The sequence below is a fragment of the Seriola lalandi genome, unplaced genomic scaffold (assembly GCF_002814215.2).
Source record: "Seriola lalandi dorsalis isolate HSWRI2012SDOR001 ecotype SW California unplaced genomic scaffold, Sedor1 jcf7180002053936, whole genome shotgun sequence".
NCBI lineage: Eukaryota > Metazoa > Chordata > Actinopteri > Carangiformes > Carangidae > Seriola > Seriola lalandi.
In genome coordinates, this window is record NW_019524489.1 from 18,902 (window position 1) to 43,767 (window position 24,866).

Below are 24,866 nucleotides of genomic sequence, written 5' to 3' on the forward strand. Positions count from 1 at the left end.
CCCCATCCTACCTGGTCATCATCTACTTCAAGGTGCCAAAAAGAGAAGAGATGTGGAAACACAAACGGGACTACAGAATGTGCAAACCCTCCTCAACAACAACCCCCCCCAACCTCACTCTTCCTCTTCCATATATTTAAGACCACGAAATATGATGCAAAAACTAGAGACCAAATTGAAAATGGAAGTAAAGAAGAGGCGCTGATGACTGTGAAACCCTGACGTTTGAGACCCAGATGGCAAGAAGATTCTGCAGGAAGAGAAAACCAGATTCAACATAAATCCAGATTTCCAGATGAGAGAGAGAAAAAAGAATTTAAAATAAAAAAAAAAGAAAAAAAAAAAGACATGTGACCCTCCCCAAAGAACGGAGAAGGAAAAGGAGCCTGATCCTGGTAGCATTACGAGACGAGCGCTTAACTGTGTGTCGGATAGAGAACGCGACAGAGTGAAATCACCAGTCATGTATTCCGCTAAGGGAAGTGTGTGTACGTACGTGTGGACATTCCCATCTTCGGCAGCTAGCCTCCATGTCGACCTACCTAACCCAGTCGTGAGTAGATATGCAGTATTCCGTTGTACAAGTGTATCTGTGGATCTTTTTTGAGTGTTTCTCCATTTCCCAAGGCACAGATACTATCTAGTAATAATTAAGACAATAAAAGCTATAAGTGGGGTCTTTAAGAACATTTAAACAACACATGACAACATGATATTTTGGGAATCCTTTGTTTCTTTGTTTTTGTATGTGGACTCTTTGTTCAGTGAAATGAATGTAGTCTCCTTTCTTTTCATTTTTTTTCTTCTTTTTTTTTGCCTTTTAAAGAAAACACTATCTATGGAGTGGATGTTCTTTTCTCTGCTCATTCATGCAAATGAAATTTCTTTATCACTGTACATCTACAGATTTTTTCATATTTTACAAATATCCTATGAGATAAAAAAAAGTATATTCCCATGCGTATTTGACCATATGCTTCATCGAGCTTGCATGTTACGGATCTAGAGACAATGTACTTGAGCAGATTTAACTGAATATGGAACTGAAGAAAATTTAGACTGAATCTACGCTATATGATTCTGACCAGTGCTGCACTTAACCCTCTTAGTTCGTTTTTATCTTTGTTTTTTTGTATTTTTATTTGTTCTCAGTTTTTCCCCTGTCATCATTGGCTGTTTGTTATCTTTGTGTTGACGTTGGCCGTCTCTTTGCTTGATTATTTTATTCTGTTCAGGCTACTAGAGAAGTCTATTCAGATTGTATTCTATGTTACACGAGGAAAAACAAGTGATAGGTGTTTGTTCTTGCTTCCGTGGGTAAATTGCTTTTTTTTTTTTTTTTTTTTTTATAAATTTATTTAAAACACAAACAACCTCTTGGTTCGTATTTCTTTGGGAAAACACAAACTGAAATCTGTTTGTGTGAAGAATCATTTTCTTTCTGTCCGTCAGAGACAATAAACGATGAAGTCATCCAGCTGATTAAGAGTTAACATCTGGAGTAGAGGGAAGACGTGCTGTAAAGAGTCGTTCAGGCCGATCCAGGAAGTGTGTGGACCACAGGGTGGACAGGCTTCCTCTGAACACCGACAGCTTGTCTCACTGGTTTCTCCACAACTGGAGGTGAAGGGGGGGGTTTGTGGTTTGGAGTCGTCTGATCGTGTCCAGAGACTAAAGTGTTAAACAGCTGATCTGAAGGGAGTGAACTGTCGGCTGTTAATAATAAGGATTAATGTCTCCACATTTATCTGCAGAAAGGGCAGATCTGTTTTTTTGCCTTTATTCTTTTATTCATTTGGATCTCAACGCAAACCGAACCGGACGTCCCGTACTGAACAGCACAAATACATGTACCGTCACATCACCACCAGATATACAATATCATCGGGGGGGGGGGGCATATTAGAAAATATCATTTGATATTATCGAATATCGACCCAAGCCAATGATCACTATCACTCCCTCAAGTGATCGGTGTTGTGATTTGTTTCCTGATTTAAAAAAAAAAAAAAAAAAGGGGGGGGGGTCATCCACCAATTGGGTGCATTGAGTCCATTTACCTTTCTACACACTTAAAGTGCAGGTGTGCAGCACGTTCACACCTGAGAGGTGACTAATTAAAGTGTAATCCCAGTCCCTTCGTGACTAACAAAAAACTCTGTTTATTGATGCACTTTTTACCCACAATGCAACAAAACGAAGGAAATGGAAAAGCTGGAAAAAATTTAAGCGGAAGAAAACTGCTTTTGGGAAAAACCCTTTGCTAGCTGTGGTTTTCTAAAGTCACATTTCAGTTGCTTTTGCATTCACACGTACATGTATCCTGTTAGTAGAAGATAAAGTATTTTGACTTGTATATTAAACGCAAAAAAAGTATAAACATGAGAATATACCGTAAAGAATTAGTACTTCTAGTGGAATGAGGATACAGCTCATTAATGCTGATGAGTTGTTACCTCGGTTCAGTGGATATTCAGAGAGCTGTGCACGAGGTGGAGGCTGTGCACGAGGTGGAGGCTGCAGCCGGCCTGAAGGAGTCCACACACAGTAACTGTAAAAGCAGATGTTAAATTTTATTCACAGATTTAAATGCAGGTTTTACAATCTTTCTGACTGTGTTGGCTTTTCAGTTTGTGCAGCGTCCTACTGTGGTCACTGTGTGTGTGTGTGTGTGTGTGTGTGTGACACCTGCAGATATACAATCCCATGTAGAAAGTAACACAAATTGAAATGTGTTTTTTTTTTTTTTTTGCACTGAATCAACAAAATCTGTCATGTAACATGAAAAATGAAAACAACATGAATTCTACATGAACACTGAACTGAACTTAGGTTTGACAAAGCACTTCAGATTCCCTGATTTACATTAGCTGAATTTATGGCCGTTAGGGGCGGGGCAGGGGGCGGAGCATGTAGACAAACTACACTCTTCAATGAAAAGCAAATGAAGCAAACTATTAATCTATTTCTGATTTAATCATTTCGGGCTGTTAATGTATCAACATTAAACATGAAGTGCTGTCTTTAACCAAGTTTACAATATTCCTAGTTTTACGGTTGATCTGAGCTGTTGAGTAGAAAATCTCATCTTAAATCTGTGTGTGTGTGTGTGTGTGTGTGTGTGTGTGTGTGTGTGTGTGTGTGTGTGTTTGGTTATTCAGCTTCTCCAGTTCAGGTAGAAACAAGAAAACTCAACCTCCACACACTCTTAAAGAAACAGTTCAACATTTTAGGAATTGAGCTCAGTCACGAGTTGGAGGAGAAGCTCGATACTCGTGTCTGTGTGGTCTATGTGAAGCTAAAGCTAGCAGCAGTTAGCTTAGCATAAAGACTGGAAACGGGGAAACAGTCTGGATCTTGTAAAATATGCAAAATCCAGCAGGAGGTGGAACAACCACATTTCCCAATAACATGAACTATTTCTCTCAGTTTTCTTCTGCAGGTAGAAACAACAAACTCACCTTTCACAAACTTTAAAAAAAACAAAAAAAAAAAAACAAAGAGGGAAAACACATATTGCACAATGTATGAAAAAAAAAAAAGGAAGCCCGAAACAAAAATACATGTTCATACATGTTCTTTTTGCTACTATTCTGTACAGTTCTACGTAGTTAGAAGTTCAGTCTGGCGCTTTGTGTTTATACAGTGAATATAAGAAAATCTAGTAATACTAGGTGACGCCTCACGAAGCAGGATCAGAGTCTGTCCAGATGTTCCAGGTGTTGCTGTGAACGTTGAGGGCAGAGGTGGAGACAGACAGTCGCCTCCTTCTGATCCTGCTTCGTGATGTGGTGCATTGGTATATACACAAACACACATATGTATATATGACAACAATAATATGTTCACACATACAGATTCTCTCCAGTCTCAGAGGCACTCCCTACAGTTAGGTTAGGTGGTGTTAGTCGACAAAAATCTCAGTATTTTCAATCCGTCTAACTATCAGAATCATCCGTGTGATTAAAAATAGCCATCCTCTGTCAAGTCCTCGGAAGACGTCTTAAAAAGCGGTGAGTTGTCCTTTCAGAAAAATAACTTTCCCTCTTTTCTCTTGCGTTTGATTTGGGAGTAAAGTCAGTGAAGTGTGTGTCTCTCCGTCCAGAGAGACTAAAGTCTGCATCCATCTGACCGTCTCTGCTGTTCAGGTTCCCCCAAAGTCTGTGTCCGTCCTCCCGTCATCTGATGCTCTTCTACAGAGTCTGTCAAGATCAGGAGAAGTGCAACATGGGAGCTCTCCTGCCTCCTCCAAAACAAAAAAGGAAAGAAAAAGGAAAAAAAAACAGGCTGTGTGAGTCTGCAGATGGGTCAAAGGTCATATTTTCTCATCGGTCATCTCCAGGAACTGGGCGTAGACGTCTCTGGAACACTCCCCTTTCTGGTTGAACAGGAACTTGTAGTAGCTGCCGTCAGCACAAATGGCTGCTCGGTGGAGGGAGACACAAGAGCAGGATACAAGTCAGCAAACACAGAGACAGACAGACAGACAGACAGACAGACAGACAGACAGACAGACAGACAGACACACAGCTGTAGTTCTACTGAAACGAAATTTAAACATCTAGTTAAGACAATGTGTTTAGGCCCTGAGCTGTCGCTGTCACTGTCACTGTAACACAACCCACATCTCATCTACAGTGCACACTTGACTCTGTTGTAGATTTAACTGGAAATGGATCAAACTGTTATTTGAGCCCAGCGGGCAGCGGCAGTGAAAACGTCCTGACAGAAACACCTCTCAGTATAAAGCAGCACAAACCACAGATTTATTACAGGACTGTTTTCTCTGCTTCATTAGTGTTGATTCAACGTGAAAACTTTGGCTCCAACCTTCTATGTCCGGACTGAATCTGAATATTTTTTAACCATTTTAGCAGCTGCATGTGGAGACAGAGACGTTTTAGTGACGTTTTCTGTTGAGAAATTAATTTAGAATAAAAAAAAAAAAAAAAGTCCAACATTCCCGTAACCTGTAAACTCTAAGTAAAGAGAGAGAGTGAGCTGCAGCAGCAATGAAACAGCGGGTCAGTGCAGGAAGTGTGTTCCTGGCATCACACTCAAGACTGAACTCACCTATGACAGCGTTGGGCTCCGTCCCGAAGGCGCACACACAGGGAGAACCTGAAGGGACCTGGAACTTGGAGAAGCTCCACTTAGAGCTGAAGTATTTGGGAAGGAAGCTGGCGGATGCCAAGCTGCAGAGAGACGAACACACACACACACACACACGAGAAGTTAAATTCACCTTCACATAGTTGTTTTAATTATCATTCAGCAGAAAGGTGCAGAAACAGACCTGGACTGTTTGTTTCTTTTCGGATCCTCTGCAGCGAAGATGTGCACGGTGCCGTGGTCACTGGAGACGCAGATGAGCGACGCATCCTGGTTGAAATTAATGCTGCACAGACAAAACCAGATGAACATGAGGATGAGAGAACGACAACCCGTCATGAGCTCGGTCATGAAACAACAACACATTCACATCAACACAGGAAATAATAATAATAATAATAATAATAATATGCAGTTTTATATCCAGCTTAACGAGTGTGACACCACTTATCTTCATAATTAAAAGGATGAACCCAAGTTTCTATAATAACTGCAGGATCACCACAAACTGAGTGTGGCATTATTAATCTACACTGCAGTGGTTCCCAACTCAAGGGCTGCGGGCCAAAAAAATAAACCGTGGATTTATTCTGAGGGGGTCAAAGTGGTGAAATAAAAAACAAGCAAAAAAACGTGACTTTTAAAGTGAGATGTCACTTTTGAGAGAAGAAATAACACATTTTACCAGAAGTCCTGACGGCTGGTTTTAAGGCTCAGTTTCTGAATACAGGCTGTGTGCATTTCTCTGTGGACTGAGGCTTTGATACTTTCACAGTATTAATATAGAAGCTAGAGCTGATCTATAATCACACTACACATGGACACAGACCTTTACACTGGAGGAGCTGTAAGATTAGTGAATTTCTGGAAGACTGCTTTTATTTTGAAATACTGTTTCACTGTTACAACATGCAGCTTTATAGGTCAAGTAAAGCTATCAAACCCGCTCTGTTGATCATGTGACCATCACTCATTTGCTTTACAACAACCTGCACACAAACATGACACTAAAGGTGTTAAAGGTTTTACTCTCTGGTGCAGTGAAGTCCTGAACCAGGTCCAAGTTAAAAACAACTTCCATTTTCTTCATCATTTCACAGGCCTGTTGATGCTTCGTAAAGGTCACTGCTGAGGTTTTGTTTTTCTTTCTCCTCAGTCATGAATGGAAATGACACTGAACTTCATTTAAACACTGTGTGAACCATAACTTAAAGTCTAATGGAAAACTTGGACCATAAAGAGACCAGTAGTTAAAACTCAACCAGTTGTGAACCAGAATCCTTCTCTTCTCTCAGACACTCGTAGTGTCGCATTAACTTTTCATGACTGTTCACATACGTAACTCTCATTCCTGCTGCAGCTACTGTCAATGCACTGAATGTGTTTGTGGGGAGGGCGAGTACTCTGGTAAAGGCTGCAGACAGGATGAGGAGAGCAGGTACAACAGCTGCTTCGGCTTCCAGTTGTCAGGTAGAAGGAGCTGATCTCGTTTGACAACTCTGCAGATGTTTTTTGCTGCGACCTTCCACATCAACATCGTGTATATTTTCACCTTTCTATGTTGTCGGTCTGAGATTACAAGCATGAACAAAAAGACAAAACTGATGCCGTGCTGTTGGTACAGATGCATCTTTGTTCGGCGCTCACCAGTAAATGTTGGCTGTCTGAGAGCCTCGTCTCAGCTCCTGTATGAGCTGACCCGCAGACGTGTCAAAGATTCTTATAAGAGTCCCCTGGAAACACGGAGCCACGGATTAGTCACAACAAACAACACAACATCTGGAAAAGTTGATTTTAGGGCTGCACGAGATATTAAAAAAAAAAAGAAAAAAATAGAAAGGTGATTGTGATTATTTTGCAGATATTGCGATTTCAGTTGGAATGGTTGTTTTTAGTCAAACAAACATGATCCTTTACGTGTGGAGAATATGATTTGTAGGCCGGGGCGTCTCTGTAGCAACACGACGCTGATGGTGCTAACAATGCATCCTGTGTCAAAAAATTGTAGCTCCTGCGATTCTGATTAATTGTGCAGCCCTTATTCATTTTCGAGCATGTTAAGCGTTACACACTTTCTCTGAGGCGGTAGCTATCCTCGTGCCCTGCAGGTTGAGAGCGATGCAGCACAGCGCCCCCTCATGGGCAGGGATGTCCACGGGGGGCTTCTCTGTGTTGGCCAGGTCCACGATCTGCACGTGGCCTGAATGAGTCCCGGGAAACGCCAGCAGAGAGTTGTTACTGTTGGGACACAGCACACACAGACCTGGAGGAGGAAGAGGTTAAAGGCTGGTTTTAATACTCGTCAACAATTTGTATTTTATGTTTTACAAAAGCTGAGTGACAATATTGAAACTGCAGATGTCGGGGTGTGTGTGACTGGAAAGGCTGAGGGTTTCAGCGGGGTGCACTGACCTTTAGGGTTGTAGCAGGTCTCAAACACATGCAGCTGATGGGGGTTGTGGGTAAAGGTGAACACTTTGATCATTGAGTCCAGGACCACCACAATCCTGAGAACAAAGGACAACCAGCATTGACGGGAGGGTGATGTTACTGTGACGGCTGCAGCGATAAAGACGGAGGCAGCTCAGATCAAATCAAGAGGTGCAGTTACATCATCACCACACCTTCATTATAACAGAAGTGCTGTGTGATCAGGCTGAGAGACATTTCTGAAACACATGCTAACACTATAACTGTCCCTGAAGGGGAAAACTCTCACTTACTCACTACTGGAGAACACAACACTCGTTCCACAACCGTCTCTAATGAAGAAATTCATTTCACCCACAAACTGACAGAAGAGACTTGGACTGATGAAGCAGCATCTTTTTATCTTTTTCTTTTTTTTTTTTACCTGTCACGTCGAAGCTTCACCGCCTTCACTTCTGTCGAGAACTCGATTTCAATAACTGTCTTCTTCTTCAGGTCGTCCCAGATCATCACTGACCACCAGGAAAAAAAACAGTCACATTAAAAACATTTCTGCAGCGTTCATCCTTCCACCAATTAACTTTAAGACTTTTTATACATCTTTAATAGGAGCGAGCGTCATTCTAACAGCTGTATGTAACAATAATTCCTAATGACATAAGAGCTTGCTAGCTACCGTAGTTAGCAGTGGTGACAGTGTTTGCTACAGTAGCTGGTTTCACAGAGATGTTTCAGACTGGTCTAGTTGGTCCGGTCTTAGTTCTGATCACAGATCAGTTTGATGTCAGTCACAAAAACACAGACTGACTCATTTTAAGCCAAAAACATTAGACACCTTACCCCCAGGCTAACGACCATTGTTACCATGGTAACAATCAATGACACATGCGCTGACCAGTAGCACCCAACAACAGAAAACAGGAAAACATGGCTCATAATTTGTGGTTTGCTGACATTACAGTTATAACACATAACAGACCAGCTTAAGATTTAAACCAATTAAACGACTTTGTGCAACAGGTGAATTCAGACTCGGTCCACCTGAAGTCCGACCGTTTGTTGTATCTAAGAGTCAAAGTCTTGTCTTTGTGAAAGCAGCTCCAGGTCTGATGATGTTGACTGAACGACGAGTTTACAACAAAAACATTTGATATCCAGCGTTACAAGAAAACACATTCAAGACTTTTAAATATAAAGTTCAGGACTTTTTAATACCAATGATGCTGATGTATCAAAACTGCTGACCTTTGTTAGTTGGATATTTGGGTTTCTTCCCTCCTCCCACCAGCGCTAGATAGTTACACCTGAACAGCATCTCCACATGGCCGACCCCCCCCTCCAGGAACTCTGAAAGGTAAAGTCACTGTCTTGTAACATCAATAATAACGAGTACATCTGTTAAAAACAATTATTCGTGCTCATGATTAAATGAACGACATTTGCAGCATGCTAATAATCGGGACTGCTTATTCATCCTCTGAATCCCTCCGTCAGACTGGGCTCCTCTCTGTGCACAACGTGTGACATTAGCAGCAGAGTTTCTACCGTAAAGACGTGTCATCAAAGATCTGCAGCAGGATCAGCAGAGAAAGAAAACGCTCACTGGATCCTGTGAATTAGTCAACCCCTCGCCTACATTAGATAAATCCAATGAATTGGAGAAGTGATCCTGCAGCAGATCATGAGCTGAGTCATATTTTTAGCTTCCGTCTTATATCCCTCCACACTTCAGGAGTTGCACTTCTGTCACAAAACTGTGTTCCTGTGTGTAGCACAACTGCCTGCTTTGATTTTTTTTTTTTTTCTGCACACATAGGCCGAAAAGCTCTGAACAAGGAGTTCAAATTATCTGTCGACTGCTGAGCGATGTTCTGTTATCACTGGAGGCAAAGTTTCAAATGTTTCCTCAATCAGCTGTTGCCAGGTTAATAATCTGTAATGAATGGGACTGTGTTATTTACAGTATCTCCCCAGTAAAGTTTGTATTTGAATTAAACATTAAAACAAAACTGTATCATCCTGTCCTCCTGCCATTATTCAATAAATCAATCAACCAATTAAACAGGGATCTGCTCTGTCTAAAATGTTTCTGGAGGGAACAGATGAGACTAAACACGCAGGGCATCTAAACACAGACCGACCCATTCTTGTTCTGGTCTGCTAAAAAAAATAATAATCTAGACCTAAATCACACTGCTTTTATTTAAGATAATGAGCATAACCATAACATAGCAAATAAATATAACAATTTATTCAAAAATTGTGTGTGTTTTTACCAGCTGTTACTCTGTTTCACCCAGTCCACTATCATCTTTCTTTGTTGTTCTTTTTAATCAATTGTGAAGCTTGTCACAGAGCTGACAGAGCAGAGGCCGACAAACTTAACACCTCAATCTGTCACAAGCTTTCAGTTTGAAACAAATATAGTAAATAAGTATGGTAAAATAAAGGTTAAATGAAAAAAACAAACAAAAAAACGCTGCTTTAAGTGTCAATATACTGTCTTCACTGCTAACAGCCAATGAAGTTGCAGAGTGACAACTAGTGATATTTCCCAGCATATATATTTTTCATTAATTTCACTGCTTTGCTTCCTGCACATTGTACCTCGGCATGTGGTAAACAACATTTTGAACTGCTGTTTAGTGGCAGCATTGCTTATACCTGAACCATAAAATACAATAATATAATTATATTAGTTATTTAAACCCCCTCGCGATCATATAATGTATCATGATATTTGGGCTGGACTGTATCAAAATTTTGGATTTTGTGTCTCCAAACAAAACGTCAAATATTCTTTTTTTACCAACTATTAAACATTGATGTGTAAAGAGCTCATTACCTTGTTTCTCCTTCTCTTTGAGAGGATCTGTGTTGTACACACGAAATCCATTCTCCATTCCACAGGCAAAGCATCCTGAGAGAGACACAGACACAGAACAGCAACCAGAAATCAATCACCAGCTACAGATAACATTAATCAACAGCTGCTGTTGTCATATCGGGGCTTATTCACAAATATCATTCAAATGAAAACAACCCAAACAGCCTCTGTCTTTACAGTAGTGACAGCATGGGGACACTGGGAGGCTCCTTTTAGTGGAGCTGACCGGGTACAATGATCAAAGAGCGGCCTTAAACAACTAGAGAGCTGACAGGGAGCCTGAGATAAATGATTAACCTCCGGTAAAATTTATATGAAACTGGGACACAGTAGTTTCTGGACGGAGTGATGACAGTGATGTGGGCCGCCGTGGCTCGTTGATGGGTCATGTGAGGTCTCTGGTCACTTAACCGTTATAACGTTACACTACTTTCACTTCTGACGCAGCTAATTAGCCCCGGTGCTTTAATTAAAATCACTGTTCAGTCAGACAATAGAGAAAAAGAAATGTAGAGAAAAACACTAACTTTACGGCCTGTGTAAATGTGTGGGTTGGGAGCGAAGAGCATTTAAACAGGGCTGAGTTTTACTGTGTAACGTCACCGAGTAACAAATATTGTGTGTACAACTGAAGCCTGGCGACACAATCCAACAACGGGCTTCACTTGTAAATGGATTCACATTAAAGTATCACAAAACCGCTGTAATACTGACAAACTTGTCGTAGCTAGCCGTTACCTAGCTAGTGTGAGCCGTTATGATAACCAAGGCACGGCTCGTATGATGGTCGTTTGAAATTCAGCCAACATTAGCTTTTAAGCTAACTTCGCCCACACCAGTAACTACCAATACACGCTTCTTATCTGAGTACTTACATGTTGACCACATATTTGTGTCTAACTTAACAACCCTTGTTATGTTAACTTAGCATTAGCCCGTTAGCTGACTTATGTGCTGGTTGAAAACGAAAAACCTACATTAGCTGGCTAGCTTCGGTCCAATGGGTTAGCTAAAGCTAACGTTAACTTAATGATCAGTAGTTAACAGAATAACAACGGCACAGCAGTGTAATCAATAGACAGTTTCAAGCGTAGAAAATGTAAAGCTGTTGTTGTTACATAATGTTGTGTTTAATTTATTAACTGGAAAGATATCGGGTTAGCAACGTTAGCTTAGCACCAACGGCGCTACTAATTTCCATCTGGTAGAAGAAAAAAAACATGACAGTGCTGCTTCCTACCATGATCCTGGTTAAATCCAGCATAAAGGAGCCCATTCCCGTGAGGATTAGACGGTAGTAAATTCATTATTTTACCAGAACAACCGAATACCAAACAACGCTAACAAGTTAATCCAACCGCTGCTGCCTGATGAGCTAACCGGCTACCATTCCTTCGGAGTCTGCGGGGCAGGGAGAAGGAAAACAACTGAGGCTGGTTCCTGCTTGGAGTGAGATGTCACCAGCCAGGATCAAAGGGAGTTTTCACTGGACTTCGTTGACGTATTTGGGAAGATATTTAACGGTGAAATAATTTAATTTAATTTCTTATCTTATCTTCATTAATTCCATTACCTAGAAGAAAAAAAATGTCAAATTCTAGCGATACAAGCACTGATCAAAGAAGAGTTTTATAACGATCTCGGCAGCCGAATCGATGATCGATAATAGATAATAGTTTCTCGGCATGCTAATTACAGATGATTTCGGTTAAGTGTACCACCAAGTGTTACTGTTACTGAGTTAACTGACACGTTGGACTGGCCAAAGGCAAAAAGATTCAAGGGGAAACTACTGATTGAGCTAGAGGTTTTCGGTGACCTTAGCTTTACAAATAACAATCAGTCATGTTAATTAGATGTAGCTACTTTAGTTTATCAGCTCAGAAATAAAGTCTGATTTATGCTTGTTTGAAAGGGTATTGAAAGGTATAAATTGAAAATATTGAATGTTCTTAGTTACACAGCCCCAGTGGCCTAATGGATAAGGCACTGGCCTCCTAAGCCAGGGATTGTGGGTTCGAGTCCCATCTGGGGTGAAATCTTTTAGAGGTCACATAAAAAATGTCTTCACATGGAAGAAAATAAACAAACATTAACTATCGTAATAAATTTATATTATAAGTGTTTTCGTAAAGTATTATACTGCTAAGCAATTTATTGATTCAGTTATGCATTAATTTATAGGAGCATCTATGTGCTTCAGGGATTAATACTAATCAATTGTGTGGCAGATACAGAGTACAGTTTGAGGCTCCTTGTGGGATAGTATATTTCAATATTGTCATTTTCAAAATCTATCAATTTTCCTTTAAAAATAGGTGAATGACATGAACTTATAAAAAAGGTATGCTATGAAACTTTTGCCCAGTGACCATGTTTAAATAATGATATTGACTTTACTGTGGTTTGTTGGTAAAAGCGATTTGAATAGCTTGTTTTGCTTATTACATAGTTTTAATTGATACATTTCTGCACTTTTGAATAGACTTTTTTCCACCACAAAACATTTTATAATAGCAGTTTGTTATAACAGGAAAAGCATGTTACTAACATTAACAATGGCGCCATCCTAATCAAGTGTCTCAGTTGAGACATGACAGTGTGACAACAAAGCAGCACACACAATACCTCAACCCTGAAACTGAAGCAGCTAAATGGAGCTCAAACATTGTTTATTATTTACAACTGTGCTTTTCCTACAGTTACATGAAAAAATGTTTTTAGTCGTAAAGCTGTAAAGACAAATCTGACATTAAACATCTCCGGTTGCTTATTGGTCACAAGGCGGCTGCTAATTTCTTTCACCGTTGGGTCCAGACTAATTGAGCTTCTGAACGCTCCACACCTGCCTTACATCCAGCCCTAAACTATGTCTAAAAGAATCAATGTACAATTTACATGTTCAAAAATCACTCGAAGGATCTCACTCTTGAGTAAATCAAATGAAACCTGGCATCAAATGTTCAATTTATTAAAGAAGAAATCAATTCCCAAAGGAATTAAAGTTTCGTATCATTTATACATACAAATCTTATGTAGAACTACAGCAAATATTTCTGTAAAAAATACAAAGTTACATTTTTATAATGCACTATACAATTACATAGCTCCTAACAATCCAGGCTGTGACAGCCACTCAGATAGCAACATGGCTGACAGGTTGAAGAAACTGTCTCTCAACTGGAAAGCCTGGTTTTAATTCCCCATCTCAGTCAGCGTCCACACAGCTGAAGTGTCCTTGAGCAAGAGGTCAAACCTCTACAGTTCCTCAAGTTCTGATTTTCAGCTGATGCTAACCTCTGACCTCCTTCAATAAGGGAACAAGAGACAGAAAGTTATGTTAACATTATCTACGCGTGAACAAGCCTCCTGTGTCTCTTTAGGCCGTGCAGGCTTGAGAAGCCTTTATTACACACCGTACAAACATATGGTCTCTCTCCTGTGTGGGTTCGCATGTGTAAGGTAAGAAAGCAGGACTGCACAAAACCCTTTTCACACACGTTGCACTTGAACGGTCTTTCCCCGGTGTGGTACCTCCTGTGAATCTTCAACTCTGCGGCGGATCTGAAGGACTTCTCGCAGTCGTCGCACTTGAAAGGCCTCTCGCCCGTGTGAATCAGAGTGTGCCTCACCAACGCGTCCTTGCCGAAGAATCCCTTCCCGCAGTGCTCGCACGGGAAACGCAGCCCTTTGTGATGGAAGTTGTCGTGTTTCAGAAGGCACCGTCTCGACGTGAAGGTCTTCCCGCACTGGGCGCAGGTGAAGGTCGGCATGGGTTTCTCGGCTATGGGTTCGCCGGAGTGATGCACACGCTCCACGTGCCTCGTCAGCGTCACGCCGTGCCTGAACTTCTTGCCGCACTCCCAGCAGAGGAACGGATACGCCTTAGTGTGTTTCTTCTGGTGCTCCACGAGGTCGGAGTAGGACCTGAATCTTTTGCTGCAGTGAGGACACTGGAACGGCTGGTAACCAGTGTGTTTCCACTCGTGTCGGATGAAACGCTTCAAACTGGCGAACGTTGTCTGACAGTGGGTGCAGGTAAAAGGCTCGGTGGGGTTGTGGACGTCGATGTAGTGCTTGTGAAGTGCCTTGAACACAGGGAAGTTCTCCTCACACTGGTTGCACTGAAATGGTGTGTGGGATTCTTTGTGCATTGCCAGTGCCTCCGGGTCTCGTACCAGTTTCATACACACCTCGCAGTAGAGCGGGTTGTGAGTCTGTTTGTGGGAATCCAACGTTGATTTGTATTTGAACGCCTTGTCACACTCGTCACACCTGAAACAATGTTTAACATCCTCAGGCTTCTCAGGATCCACCTGCTGCTCGTTGTAGCAGATGTTTCTAAGATGGAACCTAAACGTCTGTTTGCATTTGAACTCGACGCTGCAGTGAGGGCAGTAGAACGGACCTTCGATCACAGATTTGTTTCCTTCTGGGCTTTTCTGTCCTGCCTCTTTGGAGGACTTCCTCTCTCCTGAAGGGGCGTAGTCGGGGTCCTGATCCGTGTTGTCTGACGGCTGCTCTTCATTGGTTGCCTCACAAGGAACCCCGCTGGACGATTGTTTGCCTTCATCTGCAGCGGCCTCTTGATCCTTTGTTTTCCCGCCAGCCTTCGTCTTTGCCAAACTTGGACATCTGTGTTGCTGCAAGTAACGCAAGCTCTTATAAAACCTTTTACACACAGGGCAGGAATAAGGGAGCTCCTCTGAGTGTCGATTCATGTGTCGCTCTAAGAACTTGGCTCGACTCACCACCTTCCCACAGACTTTGCATGTTCTCTCGTCCAAGTCGTTGCTTTTGGTTGAACCTTGGGATCTGGCAAACTTTTTAGAGCTGCTTTTAGTGACATTACTACCCTGCGTCTTTCCTGACTTTCGCCACTGCGACAGGTACCGATTCATCTTGAGTCCACGGTTCTTTCGCACCGGTCTTTCCCACAAAACATCAAACTCTGGATCGTCTTTTCCGCCCTGCACTTCCAAGCTTTCATCTGCGGGACGTTTCTTCTTCCTACCGCGTCTGTTTGGCTTCTTCTCCACACCATCCAGCACGGTCACCTGTCCGTCCTCCCCGATGATCAGTGTTCCAGACTGGTCGTCGTGGTGCTCGTCAGCCATTTCACTCTCACTGGCCTCAGTGCCTTCGACGGGATCTGTAACCACAACAGTGTCCATCTCTGATTTCACCTCGCCGCCAATACCAAACCACTGGGTTTGCACACACTCGTCCGAGTTCGCGGTTCCCTCCACGTACACCTCCTTGTTCTCAGACTCCACCTCCATCTCTGTGCAGACTGTATAGATGAGTCCACTCTCTGCATCTGTTCCCGCCTGTTCATTTACAATCACAACTCTCTCCACAGGAGGAAGACACAGGGCCGACAGGATGCCACTGTCAACAACGTATGATTCTGAAAAGAAACGAGAACAGAGGAGCTCTTAAACCGACAAATAAAACCAATTCAGATGAAGAAGAAACTACAGAATATGTTCACAACCATCTGACGACCGCTAACATCCTGTAGTTTTGATTGTTTGATCGTTAGGCTGCACCTGAAAGTGTTTCCTGTAGCTTCAGTTAGCTTACATTAAAGAGGCAGCAGATACAACATTGATAAAGCTCTTGATTTAACTTTTATTTAACATTATTGTTAGTAATAATATTATAAATATAAGAATTAGAAAACAGTTGAAAAGCAGCTGCTGCAACGCACAGACGTGGTACAAGATGCTGTTTAGTATGGTATTTATTTATGGAACAAACACACCTTCGTATTCCTGAGTGCTGCAGTTCATACATTAGTTAATTATTTTATTTTAAGAACATGACTTCCTGTGAATTCAGCTTTAATTTAGATGAAATCGACATATGTATAGTTATCTTCTTCTGGTTGTGGACAGGTTAGGGTTATTGATAACATCATCTGCAAATGCTGAAACTGAAACACTTTTGCTTGAACACAGTGGTATGTGACTATGCAATCGTGTTTTGGTTCTTTACCCATCTATTATATTCATTTTTTGTAATTCTGAACTACTCACCAATGTCTTCCAACTGACTGAGGTCTTTCTGAGTGTCCAGCAGAGTCTTGAGCTCCTGAGGTTGATCAAACGTCTCCATACATTCGCTCAGGACAGACGAGGCGTTGCTGAGCAAAGATGCGATCTGACAAAGACAAAATGGCAGCTAGTGTGAAGCAACAGAACCGTACTTCCCCAATGTTAAGTGACATTCCTTTTTTCTTATAGATATGAAGCAACACTAAATACATCTGATGTTTTTTCGCAACACTGCGATGAAAGCCTGTGTTACAACTTATAGAGACACGTGGATTTTGAAAAAACAAAAGCACCTGAGACTGAAATTCAGAATTGACATGGAAGAACTGATCCTGCATCAGTATTAAGTGTGGCAGAATAAAGCACAGAAAAATAAAGATATATTAAGTGCACCTGTTGCAGAGTTTGGGTGGGAATAAGCTTTTCAAGTCTCGACAGAAACAGCCACATCAGTGTCTGGATTGCTTTGTCGTATGTGGGGCCAAAGTCTCCTGGAAAAACATCCTGAAGCACAAAGAGTCCAATAAATCTCAGATCTGAGCCGTCCATACAAATCACACATTTTCAAAATAAGGGTAAAGAACAGCAAATCATAAAACAATGGATAAAAAAAAATTAAACACATCTGTGTGCACAAAAGTAAACACCCAAAAGATACCTGGAAAAAGTTCCGTCTCTCTTCAGGATCTCTCAGCAGATTTTGGACAAGGCGCATAAAATGTGTGTCAGACACTTCTTGTTCTGCATTATCAGCCTGCAATTAAAGATGGTGCAATGATGAAAACCTACACACTAAAAGCAGTTATTAGGATCACTACTGGTCAAAATTACAGTGATGTGAACAACTGTAAAAACCAAACCACAGATATTTCATTTTGTTGAGTGCAGGTTCAGACCCACCTCCACGTTCCACAGAGATCTGAGGTTCTGCATTCGGTCGAGATGTGGCTGAATGATCTGGAGGTCAGCGGTATCCTCAGCGCGACACAGCTCCAGGATCAGCTACAATCAGACGACAGCGGCGATAATCAATAAGTGATTCTTAGAAAATCCAATTATCTGTTTTTTCTGGTCCCTTTCACAGAGTCTAGATTGTTTTATGGCCAACATTTACATTTTTTAAATGTAAGATATGTATGATATCTCTGAGCAGAACACAAGACAGACAACCCTGACATGTGAAGATTCAACCCCATCTTTACACATGAATGCCAAGGGCCTTTCCCACATCTGTACATTAGTTCTGTGGCTGACTGCAGCACAGACCAGGCACCAAACCGAACCCAGTGTTTACATTTAAGGACAATCAAGAACCACAACTCTCTCTTACCCGTGCTCGTAAGCCCAAAATTAGTTCAGCTCGCTGCCTCGTCGACAGCAGTTGAGGAACAATGTCTGTGACCATGAATACAAACTCCTCGAGTAGCCCATAATCCGACACAATTTTCTGCTCCACCGTTTGCCAGATTGCTGCAGAGACCAGCCGAATCGGTGGGATGAGGAGGCGCAGAGTGGAGAGGGGAAGAGAGGGACCTGTAAACAGGGGAATATATTATAAATTAACCTGTTTGAAAGGATGACAGTAACACAACATTTTTTGTAGCTTTGGAACACAGTATTTCTTTTGGCTCCCATGCCAATTTCAGGACAGATGTGTTGATTATTTTTCAATGCTCTGAGTACCACAAAAAAAAAAACCTTAATTTTCAATTACATGTCAGAGGGGGGGGGGGGGTCTGAAAACTCAAAACCAAAAGCATCTGCATGTGTAGATACCAAGATATAAAAGCAGGGGTGATCAGATCCTTTACATGGCCTTCTGTGCTTTCCTAAAAACTGTCAGGTGGTTGGTGTTAGCTCAGTGACTCAGATGTAATAACACCAGAGGCACAAACAGGGGAGACATTTAACTTTCAACAGCTCATACCTCAACTGCATCTGCAATGCGGATATTTCTGATGTTCAAAAGCAGAATTTGTTTATCAAGAGTGAAAATCTGCCCCAGCATCACAAATCTATAAACTGATGACAAATCTATGATCTCAGACTGAGAACTCTGCAGGAAAACTAAACTCTGGTTGATACGGATGTGTCTACTTTCATTTCCGTTATCAAAGACAGACCTAATATTACATGTCGATACGCACATGTATCAAGACAACATGCTCCACACACATGTTAATAAGGTTACAAACACACACCATACACGTATGTGATCAGACCGATGTTTGAGGGCTGTCGCAGACATCACAAACACTTCAACTGTTACCCTGAAGAAGCTAGCGTTAGCCAAGATGGCAGAACCGACACTTAGCATTAGCACGAACCCCCAAACTGCTACTTAATGAATAAAGCTAGACACCAAGCTCCTCGTTTCAATTACAAGGTGAACCAAGGGACGCCAGTGGCAGCCTAAATTCGATTTAAACGCAATAGATGCTAAACTCTCGATAAGCTGCTGTTAAACCGCTGAAAGTTAGCAACGCTATTCCCGCGCGCGGGCTGCGTTGCGGCCTAGCCAAACAAATGTCTCTGTGACCGTAAACACTCACCCGGTAACTCGGTGATACCTCCGTCCATCCTGAGTCAGCGCAGCCACATCACACTCGGGGGGAAATGATGTCCGTCGCTCGACCGAAGTCAAAACACACTAAATAATTTTACGCTGGCTGAGTCAAGACACCGAAGCAACACATCCGATCTTTGTGCGTCAACGGCACATCGCGTTCCGTCCCGAATAACAATCCGACGACTGGCACAGAGGTTTCTTTAGTTCCGCATAATCGTCTTTTGTGTTCCTCTTGCTCCCTACGTATCTGTCACATAATGTATATCTGCTATATTTAAATAAAAATATATTTAAGTTTTACACCTTATTATATTATTACCATCATTATTTCATACAATTATTTGTTCATTAATCACAATTACTAAGAGTCTAGCTTTATTCTGGTAATAATTTTCCTCTCCTGATTAACCTCAGCTATTTATCGCTGTAAAGAGTCCTGCAGTGTTAACCATTAGTATCAAAAATCACATACCAAATTAAAACAAAACATCCCACAGTCATGTTTGATGTACAGGCTCAATTACATACTCTCACTATATGTTAATCCTCAATCTCATAAAAACATAAGACATTAACAATGAAATTAATAAGATACGCATTTTATGTCTCAAAGAATAATGATACTAATAATAAATAAATGGCAAATGTCAGATTTTTTACATCAGAATCCAGACAATATCTCCTGAGAAATTGACAAAAAATGCACATTTATTAAAGAGTAAAAACTGAAATATGACATTGATATAAGTATTCAGACACTTTGCTCTGACTCTTGAAGTTTAGCTCTGGTTCCTCCATTTCCCTGGATCATCTCTGAAAGGGTTCTACACCGTGAGTGGAGTCCCCCTGTGGTAAACTCAGCTGATTGGACACACACCTGTCTATACAAGGTCTCTCAGCTGACAATACAGATCAGAGCAGAAACCATGAGGAGGAAGGAGCTGCTGCAGAGCTCAGAGACAGGATTGTGTCTTGGCTCAAAAACATTTCTGCTGCAGTGAAGGTTCCCAAGAAGAACTCAATTCTTCTGTAAACAGAGTTGAGTTTACAGTTTTAAAATGATCAAAATGATTGCAGGAGAACCACAAATATCACTTTTATTTATTTCCCACATTCTACCTCCATTACTCATGATGATGCGACTCAACTGTGTTATGCTATTGGTCGCTCAGAGACGAGCAGCAGACTAAAGAGGTTTGATCTCAACTTCACACCTGTAAAGTTTAATGAGTGTGTCTTACACGGTTACAAAGGTTTGAAATAATCAACACGTCCGTTGTGCAAGTTCCCGCTAGAGTAGGTGTCTCCAGGACAAATAATACCAGACACGCCGTGGCAGCTGGTGATAAACTACACAAATTGCCAAGTTCAACTGTGGGTAATGAAGGCACTAAGTTTTAACATGAAGACAAATGTGTTAAATAATACATACAATATCTGTAGTTCTGCTGCAACGATTTTGATTTGGTTTAAAAAAACTGTCGGTCAATATTAGAGGAGTGCAAAGTTATCTTTTAATTCAGTTCTATATAAAACATTTGAAGGCAGTCACTGGTTCAGCAAAACCTCCGTAGGTTGAAAAGTGATTTTCTTAGCATACCACACCCACCATGTGATGTTAGTGTGTCACAAATGTATGTACCAGATTTTTGTGTCTCTGCATGCTGTAGAGTTTGAGGAAAGCCTTTCCGCAGATATGACAAACAAAGGGTTTTTCTCCTGAGTGTATTTTAGCGTGTGAGTTGAGGAAACACATTTTTATGAAGCCCTTCCCACAGACATCACATTTGTACGGTCTCTCTGTGGTATGTTGTATGAGGACGTGTTTCTTCACTTCAGAAGTCGACCTGAAGTACTTGTCACACTCAGACACGGTGCATTTGAACGGTCTCTGTCCGGTATGGATTAATATATGTCTGGCGAGCGTTGTCGCGGAGACCATCTTCCCGCAGTAGGGGCACGGATGGCGGAAGAGCTCGTTCAGGTGTTTGCTCCTTTGGTGTTTCTTCAGGGCTCCTTTCTCTTTGAAGGATTTCTCACACTGAGAGCACGAATGCTTCTTCTCGTTTCGAAACTCGCCGTGGATGAGGTTCAGGTGCCGCAGCAGGTTGGAATTCTGGGAGAAGGTCTTGCCGCACTCTGAACACAGGTAGGGTTTCTCCTTCGTGTGGACCCTCTCGTGGTAAATGAGATCTGCGTCGGATTTGAACCTGCAGCTGCACAGCGCGCACTGGAAGGGCAGGTGACCCGTGTGCGTCCACTCGTGCAGGATTAAGAAGCGGAGCTTGGGTAACGTTTTGGGACAGTGGTTGCATTTGAACGGTCGGCCGATTTTATGGATGTTCTCACAGTGTCTGAGTAAAGGCATGAAGAGAGTGAAGGTCTCCTCGCAGCGGGTGCACTGAAACAGGGTGTGTGAGGCTTTGTGCCGCGCCAACGCCGCCGTGTCCCGCAACACCTTCCTGCACACGCTGCAGTACAGGTCGTTGTGGGTCAGTTTGTGTCTGTCCAGTGAAATTTTGTACCTGAACGCCTCTTGGCATTCGTTGCATTTGTAAAGGTTCTTGGCTTCGTCCGGCTTCTCGGGATCCACCTGCTGCTTTCCGTACTCGAAACACGTTCTGCGCAGGTGCATCTTAAAGGACGTGAAGAGTTTAAACCTGCTGTCACATCGAGGGCAGGCGTAGTCCCCGGTGGGAAAGTGGGTTTTCATGTGAGTTCTCAGGCTCGTGTTCACATTCTCTTTGCAGATAAAGCAGTACATTTTTTTGTTTTTTAGAGTGCCGGCTTTGACATCAGATGTGCTCAGCTTTCTGCTTGGAGCTGATAAAATATTGGGACCTGTGAAGGGGGGATCCTCATTTGAGCAGCTAGACAATGAATCATGTTCATCTGAACTGCTGACAGGAGTCACCAAGGAAGAAGCATCACCTGAGTAGTTGGACCACGAATCCGCCACACTGGGACTGCTACTAGTCGATCTATGGCAAGAGTCCTCATCTGAGTAGTAAGACCACGAATCGTCTTCACTGCAGATACTGAGAGGAGCCATGTACGAGTCCTCTCTGAAGCTGCTTGACTCCTCATTATCAGACAGCCCTGGGGGAGCCCTGCGGAGCGGTTTGGTTTTCCTAGAAGCAGGTCTGCCGGCGGCAACAGCCTTTTCACGAAATGCCCTCTTCTCTCTCTGCAGAATCTGTTTCATCTTCAGGCCTCTGTTTCGTCTCACAGGTCGAGACTGCAGAGACAGCGGCACGTCAAGTCTCTTGAGCTGAACGCAGCACTGCTTTAGAAGCCGACATGCGTCTTCTGCTTGACTCTGAAGGAGACCTACATTTTCCTCGTGTCTTGTAATATCTCTAGAAACCGCTGCTGTTCCACTTTCCTCAGGAATCCAATTAGTTCTGTCAGTGTTCATCTCACGTGTCTGATGCTCTGCTAATGTGTCAGGTTGTTTTGCATGACTCAGTGTTGAAGGCTCCTGATCCAGGATCTTGTCTTGTGCTTGTGTTTTTAGTGTCTCAGTTGTTTTTACAGAGGGAAGCTTTAGAGCTGAAATGATGCAGGCACCGTCCAAGGAACCATCTGAAAAGAGAAACACATGTTGTGATACAAGAGTGAGAAACACAAAACTTTCAACCTTCAACAGCTGCAACATGAACTCTTTACAAGCTGATGGAGAAGTTAACAGAAATCAGGAACACATCAATCAGACTCAGTGAAAAGTTTCACTTGTCTAAATCAATCATCAACCTCCGAGGCTGAACCATGAAGCTGCAGTTCCTCCAATGACCACTAGAGTCTGGCTCCAACAGTGAGTCAGTCCCCATAGACTCCCATGTTAAAATGTCCAACTTTACAGCAGAAATAAACATGTTTACAGCCTGGTACAAAAACTGTTTTGGTCAAGAGTCCTTATGTATTCAATCTTATCTATGAAAGGCAAACAGCTGCAGATCGACAACAAACAGAACAAATCACTCATCAGGCTACTCCATGATTTGTCATGACACCCCTAATGGACCAATGATAAATCCCAAAACCAAAGCAAAGATATATTACAGATCGAGTGGCATTGTTCTTTCAGGAAGTTCAATGTTGAGACGTAAACGTGTGAGAAAATGGTGATAAACTGAATAAACTCATGAGCTGGACACTATAAGAACTTGCCATTGTGATCCTGCTGGCTGAGGTATTTTTGATGCTGCAGCGTTGTTCTGAGCTCCTCACACTGCGACACAGACTCCATACACTCCTCCAGAACAGAGGACACATCACCCAACACGGAGGCAACCTGAGGAAAATGAAGAAGAACTGTACGTTTATAGGACAGTAATATTCAGAGCGTAAAGTGAGATCAGAATTACGTTTGTGTCACGAACCTGCTGGAATGTTTGAAGAGGAAGAAACTTTTCAAGTCTGGACAGAAGCAGCCACATCAAGGAGTGAAGAGCTTCATCAAACGTGGGACCAAACTCTTCAGGGAAAACTTTCTGAGAGACAGCAACAGCAAGTCTGTTATATTTAGTTTTTACAAAAACATACAAAAGAATTTCATTTACGAATCAGAAACACAAGATTTAAGATTCAAGACTCAAGTTCAATTTAAATGTCTAAATGTCTGACTTCTCCAGTGGCTGACAACACTTTCTACATGATAAAACTACCAGAAAATAGATCTTTAATATGTTTGTTGAAACAATGACACTGACCTGAAAGAAGTTTTCCCTGTTTTCAGGATTTGACAGCATGTTCTTAACAAGATCCACAAAGTCAGAGTGTGGCGCCTCCATGTCTGTAGCACCAGCCTGTGAGACACGACACGAACATCATAAAACTTTACAGACGAGCAAATTACAGGGATCATCCAAAAAAGAGACATCTAATTTCCAATAACTGCTTATTTTTAATCTAAACTCACCTCTGTCACCCACCCCTCGATAAGGGTCTGCATCCTGTCCAGGTGTTGCCGCACGATCTCAGAGTCAGCAGAAGCTTCGAACCGACACAAGTCCAGGATCAGCTGAAACCACAAACCACAAGTTTTCATCTATTAGCTCTGTAGCGTAGCATTACCTCATTTCTATTTATAAACCTCAAAATCAATGTTGCAGCAGTTATTATATGGCAATTATTGGTGGTTAATAACTGACTGCTTCTCCCTCTCACCCGTGCTCTGAGGCCCAGGATCAGTTGGGCCCTCTGGTGGGTGGTGAGCAGCTCTGGGACAATGTCTGTAACCACGGAAACAAACTCCTCAAGCATCCCATAATCGGCCACAACTTTCTGCTGGATGGTCTGCCAGACCGCTGCCGAGACCAGCCGCATCGGTGAGACCAGGAGGCGCAAAGCAGGAAGAGGGAGGCAGGTACCTGAACGCAAACATAAGAACATCGTTTATCTCAATCAAAGGTTTTGGTGAACTTCCATCTTTCCTGCAGCAGTGGAAGTAAACGAAGCCTTGAAAGTTAATACAAACAATTCCCACAGGTCGATGATTCAAACTGGTACTTCACCCTCTGACGCATCATCAGGACAACACTGAAGCTGACACCAGATCAGATGCAACAGTAACATACGCATCATCTGCCCCCAGACCAGCACACACAGACACTAACACACAGACTTTGGCCAAATGTTCTGAAAACAGTCACTAATCAATTTCACTTCATTTGACTATTTAACTCCATTTCAGCTTCTGTCAGAGTTTCAACAACTGAAAGTTTTAAGAAGCTGCTAAGAACCTACCTGTTTCATTTGCACTTTATGTAATATGTGGCTGCCCCCTGTGAGTTTTGTTGTTTTTATT

General features: G+C 42.1%; 3 protein-coding genes and 1 non-coding gene across 4 annotated transcripts in view; 1 reads left to right on the forward strand and 3 right to left on the reverse strand.

Annotated features, from left to right (window-relative positions):
- Positions 1-2,548: 2,548 nt before the first annotated feature.
- On the reverse strand, positions 2,549-11,853 carry wdr45b (WD repeat domain 45B). Its single transcript, XM_023402514.2, has 10 exons — positions 11,670-11,853; positions 10,388-10,462; positions 8,788-8,889; positions 7,967-8,054; positions 7,525-7,619; positions 7,185-7,375; positions 6,760-6,845; positions 5,297-5,398; positions 5,074-5,195; positions 2,549-4,422 (listed from the first exon to the last, which is right to left on the reverse strand). The coding sequence occupies exons 1-10, from the start codon at positions 11,734-11,736 to the stop codon at positions 4,316-4,318; spliced, it is 1,035 nt and encodes a 344-aa protein (XP_023258282.1). The 5' UTR covers positions 11,737-11,853; the 3' UTR covers positions 2,549-4,315.
- A 539-nt stretch (positions 11,854-12,392) lies between these two features.
- trnar-ccu (transfer RNA arginine (anticodon CCU)) lies at positions 12,393-12,465 on the forward strand. The gene has a single exon. It is a non-coding gene; the product is annotated as a tRNA-Arg (tRNA).
- A 914-nt stretch (positions 12,466-13,379) lies between these two features.
- On the reverse strand, positions 13,380-19,229 carry LOC111652291 (uncharacterized). The gene is made up of 7 exons (XM_023402515.1): positions 19,041-19,229; positions 17,819-18,021; positions 17,389-17,490; positions 17,147-17,242; positions 16,882-16,992; positions 16,471-16,594; positions 13,380-15,839 (listed from the first exon to the last, which is right to left on the reverse strand). Exons 1-7 carry the CDS (start codon positions 19,066-19,068, stop codon positions 13,780-13,782), a joined length of 2,724 nt encoding a protein of 907 aa, XP_023258283.1. The 5' UTR covers positions 19,069-19,229; the 3' UTR covers positions 13,380-13,779.
- Positions 19,230-19,743: 514 nt separating this feature from the next.
- The window catches only part of LOC111652287 (uncharacterized), a 5,663-nt gene continuing 540 nt past the window's right edge, over positions 19,744-24,866 (reverse strand). The window contains exons 2-7 of the mRNA XM_023402509.2: positions 24,227-24,429; positions 23,979-24,080; positions 23,770-23,865; positions 23,440-23,550; positions 23,228-23,351; positions 19,744-22,642 (exon numbers count right to left, since the gene is read on the reverse strand). Of these exons, the coding sequence (XP_023258277.1) occupies positions 20,676-22,642; positions 23,228-23,351; positions 23,440-23,550; positions 23,770-23,865; positions 23,979-24,080; positions 24,227-24,429 (2,603 nt within the window). The 3' untranslated portion in view covers positions 19,744-20,675. The remainder of the gene's footprint in view (positions 22,643-23,227; positions 23,352-23,439; positions 23,551-23,769; positions 23,866-23,978; positions 24,081-24,226; positions 24,430-24,866) is intronic.